Source organism: Aythya marila (genome assembly GCF_965140915.1).
Source record: "Aythya marila genome assembly, chromosome: 15".
Taxonomy (NCBI): Eukaryota; Metazoa; Chordata; class Aves; order Anseriformes; family Anatidae; genus Aythya; species Aythya marila.
The window spans coordinates 4,925,481-4,930,244 of record NC_139056.1 but is presented as its reverse complement, the minus strand read 5'-3'; the positions used below and the strand labels follow the sequence as shown (position 1 = coordinate 4,930,244).

At 58.4% G+C, this 4,764-nt stretch overlaps 1 protein-coding gene across 1 annotated transcript; it reads right to left on the bottom strand.

Moving 5' to 3' along the window:
• Positions 1-2,023: 2,023 nt before the first annotated feature.
• NHLRC4 (NHL repeat containing 4) lies at positions 2,024-4,764 on the bottom strand (the record flags this gene model as incomplete). The annotated part of the gene is made up of 2 exons (XM_082772612.1): positions 4,742-4,764; positions 2,024-3,095 (listed from the first exon to the last, which is right to left on the bottom strand). Exon 2 carries the CDS (start codon positions 3,077-3,079, stop codon positions 2,024-2,026), a length of 1,056 nt encoding a protein of 351 aa, XP_082628738.1. The 5' UTR covers positions 3,080-3,095; positions 4,742-4,764.

Here is a 4,764-nt window from a genome sequence, read left to right as displayed (position 1 = left end):
ACAACTCCCCGCCTTACAGGCTTGGCCACGCAGTGAGGAGGATTATCAGCCGGCTCTTTTCATTCAAACACTTATTTTCCACTGTTCTGTTTTGTTTTGGTAAAAAGAGACGGCCACACTCACCCAGGAAAAACTCTCACGGAGGAGAAACACTTCTTATCTCTCCTATTTTGCTTCTCCCCTTACCTTTTAAAGCCAGCCCACGTTCAGCCAGCGAAACACCTCGGCTGCAGCTCCGGGTATGGAGCACAGCCCGGGGGCTGCTGCAGGGCCGGCAGGGAAGGTCCTGCCCAGGGGCCGTTTGGGATCTGTGTCCCCCCGGGGACTATTTGGGATCCGTGCCCCCCTGGGAGCCGTTTGGGATCCGTGCAGGCAGCCCCGAGGCACCCAGAGCCTCCCGTTCCTGCTGCCCCCCCGGCACCGACCCCAAACCCCAAGCGGGGCGATGCAGGGACGGAGGCCCCTGTGCAGCACCGCGACCCACCGCCCCTCAGCCCGGGCCTCCCGGGAGCCGGCAGCGGGCCTCTGAGGGGCCGGCAGGCCCGGTCCATCCCCTCCCGGCCCGGTCCATCCCCTCCTCTCCCGTCCCCTCCCGGCCCGGCCGCCCCGCACCCCGTGCCCGCCGCCTACCGCTCTGCTCCGCCGCCCGCCCTCTTCCGGCAGCCCGGAGCCTCCTGCGCTCCGCAGCCGGCCCGGGTAGGGCCGAGGCCCGGCCCCGCCGCGTTCCGCTCCCCGGCGTCGTTCCCCCGGCTTCTCCCAGCCCCGCTCCCCGCTTGTGTTTCAAGGCCCGGCCTCACGGAGCCGCCGCCGCAGCCCCTGGTGGCTCCGCTCCCCCTGCGGTGCTGCCCCCGAGGCTCTCCCCGGGCTGGGCGCGCTGAGCCCGCTGATAAGCAGCCCCGGGAGCCGATATCGCTCCGGGGAGGGCAGGGCAGGGCCTCGGCGTTGCTGCTGGCACCCCCTTCCCCCTCCCTGCACCCTGCCCCCGTGAATGCCCTGGCCGGCAGCCAGCGGTGCTGAGCTCCCCTGCAGGCAGGCTCCTGGGTTGTGGGGTCAGCAAGGGGAAGAGACCTTCAGTGGGGGTGAGGGACGAGGGTTTGGGTGCCCTGTGTGGGTTCAGAGCCCTGCAGCAGAGCCGCTGCCTTCAGCACATCCACAGAGGCCTCGGTGCTGTTGGTGCACCCTGCCCCAGCAATGCCTGGAGCAGGAGAGGAAAACGCCCTTCCCTCCGCCACCGCGCCCTGCCAGCTCTCTGCTGATAGCGGCAGGGGCTGTGGCACCCCAAAACCCCCAGCCCCGGGGGTCAGCACAGTCCCAGGGCTGTGTTAACATTGCACATGCACACAGGCGGCCTACGCCGTGCAGTAGTCGCTGCTTCCCTGTAGAGGTCAGGAACGCAGCATGGAATGGTTGCCTTCCATTTCCCCTTCTCCTGAAGGCCAGGCCTTACCCCTTCAGCCCAGCTCTGCCGCTGGCCTCAGGAAGGTGGAACTGTGGCCACAGAAAATGTGCGTGTGTGGAAGAGAAATTATTGTTTTATCTTTGAAGAGGCACGCAAGAGGGTGGTGATAACGAGTTTCCAAGACACCAGCACACAACCATTTTTAATAGAATCAAGTCCTGAGTTGGAAGGGACTCGTAAGGATCATTGAGTCCAACTCCTGGGTCCACAAAAGACTACCTAAAAATTAAAACATGTCTTAGAGCACTGTCCAAACACTTCTTGAACTCCAGCAGGCTCGGTGCCATGACCATAGCCATGGGGAGCCTGTCCCAGTGCATGACCACCCTCTCGGTTTTGAGTAACTCAGTCCTTCTTTAGGTGCTCTGGTGGACCCAGGAGGCACAGAGGACATCCTTCGCTGCTCCAGTCCTTGCTTCTGCCACCTGGAGAAGCTGGAGGGCAACAAAGTTAAGTGTGGGGACGATGCCTGGCTGCGGGAGCAGCATCATTTGTGGACCCAAAGCTCCTCAGGGTTGCGGTGGCACCAGCCTCACTCCCTGCCCGGGCACTAGGCTGGGGTTGTCACAAAGTCCCCAAGGGCTGGCGGGGCCTCATGTGGTACTTAAAGACCTTGACACAATTCTCTCCTGTGTCTGCCACAAAGAGGTGCCCAAAGGAGGAGCAGGCCACGCCGGCAGGTCTCCTCAGCCCCGTGGACACCAAGCAGACAGGAGCCCCGCTCTCCGGGAACAAGTGGACCGTGCGGCGCTGCTCGTCTGCCACCACAATGCTGCCTTCCACGTCAACACACACCCCCGCCGGGTTGCCGAACTGGTGTCCGTATTTGCTGCCGAGGGAGCAGACGAGCTGATGGCTGCTCGTGAACACCTTGACGTCCCCGCACTCCTCGCTTATCACAAAGCCTCCGTTGGGCGCGGGGCTGACGTAGCGAGGTCCCTGCAGGTTGGGGACCGAGCGGACGTTCGATGTCTTAAAGGCACGGTCCAGCGCAAAGCTGTGGACTTGCCCTTGGGCATAGTCTGCTACCAAGATCTTGCCCGTGGAGTCTACTCCAATGCCCCTGGGGGAACCGACCTTTCTGATCTTTATCCATTCCCCCTTGGAGGGGCTGGTGTGAGGGTTGAAGACCCAGACAGCTCCGTTGATCATATCGGCTACAGCCACCATTCCTGTCCGAGTCACAGTCACGTCCTCTGGCAGGAAAGTGCCACTTTCCATCCCCGTTTGCCGGCAGGGCAGGGACTGCAGTGTTTTGCCTGTGCTGCTGAGGACGTGGACCCAGGGAGCAGCCTCGGCTGTCACGTAGATGGAGCCCTCCAGGGAGCAGTGGATTCCGCTCACTCCCCCATAGCGGCTGCCTGTGGGGTTGGGGATCTGCCGGACCAGGTCGTCCTGGCAGTAGTGGAGGAGGTTCTTGATGTTGTCCAGGTCTCTACACAAGCTTTTGGTCTTGTCTGCCAGCTGGTGGATGTGGTGGTGTGTCACCATGCCCATGCCCGGCTGGCTGCTCAGCAGAGGGCTGGCTGTCTGAAACGTGGCGATTGACTTCAGCTGGAGGGTGTAGATGGCTTTCAGAAGCTTCTCCTTCTGCTGGCTGCTCTCCAGAGTGTAGTCCATGGCAAGTCTCGTGTCCCTGTTTGGAGAAAGTGATAGGATCATTACTGGCCCTGCCTGCTGCTGTCCCTGGGAACATGCTCTGAGCCCAGGTGTTTGCTGTCCGCCCAGGGCCAAGGTGTCAGTGCTGGGCTGCATTCACCCCCATGCAACAGAGACAAGATTTCAGCCCGTCCCATTGATTAGGTGCTCAGAATATAGAGATAAACAGGGACAGTGGCACAACAATTGAAGAGATGGAAAGCTGGATCCGCAACCAAAAAGGTCCATGGGCTTTGGTCAGAGTTTGGCTGCTGACAGATCTGCCCCGAGGAGTTATGCGTAAGGGAGAGCCCTGCATGTGAGTGTGCTGGATGTGATCTGCACCTCTCCAGTTCATGAGATTAGTGGCTTCTCTCAGCCCTTAACACTTCTTGACCCTGTTTTCTGTAAGCCACATCTCCCCAAAGCATTCTCAGTCCACTCTAGCACCTCAGAAACTGAGGCTAACTCTTCCTCCACTCCCATGTGGTACAATTTCACACTTGACCAGTGCATGCCTTTGCTAAAGGCAGCCCCTCCCTGTCTAAACAAATTAAGTTGTTCCTGAAACAGTTAATGCCTTGACAGGAAGAAAAAGGCAGGTATTGATCTGGTAGCCAGTTTCAGCCTATGCAACCAATTCAGAAACAGGTTAAGCTTTCTGGCAGATGTGAGAGCCACCAGGAGAACCGCAATTTCTTTTTTGCCCACTCTCCCTCTGTTTTAAGAACACAAGTACCAAGGAATGAGGCATCCAGAAAAACAGAGACCACAGCCCTGCTCTGCTATCTGCTCTCCAGGGGCTGGATATCGTATGGCTTCTAACACACAGCCAGGAGCCGGTAAGAAAAATGTGCCCTTATTAAAGTTCCTGAAGAGACAGAAGTTAATTTTGCTTTAAATGTGGTCATCATTATTATTATAAACGGACATGCTCAGCTGTTCTGAGTTGTTTGCAAGCCACTGCTTCACTTTGATTACCCTGGGTCCCGTGAGTGTCTGGTAGCATGTGGGCTTTGGTGCCTGCAAAAGTAAAGCTTCCCCAAACCACAGATAAAGAGTTGTGCTGGGCTAAGGCATCCTGGAGGCAAATTGCCCTTCCCAGGTGCAAATATTGCAATTGTCTGAAAATTCATTCCTTGAATACTTGCAGAGATACCAAATGCAACTACGCGACAGAGGGAATGAGTGTGAATATGGAGGGAATCCAATTTCTTCTGGATCTGGGGCTTGGGGACAGCTTTCCCACCTTGTTCCCTGAAGTACATGTACAGTGGTTGTGCTTCAGGTCCCCGGCAGCAGGGACCTGTTGGTGGAAGCAAGCCCTCCACCAGCCCTCCACCAGCCCTCCACCTCTGCTGCAGCAAGGACGTGTTGGGGTCTTCCTTCGGCACCGAGCAAAGTTCAAAATCCAAGAAATTGGATTTTACACTGGGGGAAACTGAGTGACCAGCTGGGCAGTCACGAGGTGGACTTGCCGCAGCACACCCAATGCCAGAAGTGTCCACCTTGCTTCCCTGACGCTGGGCACCCAAAGGTGCCATCACACCCCGGTGGCGTGTCCTGAGCTGCTCGTTCATGGTCCTAAGCCTGTCCCTGGCACAGCTCAGTGACTGCACGCATGGCCAGGAGCCCAGCTCATACCTCCTGTCCTGACGTCCCAGGGC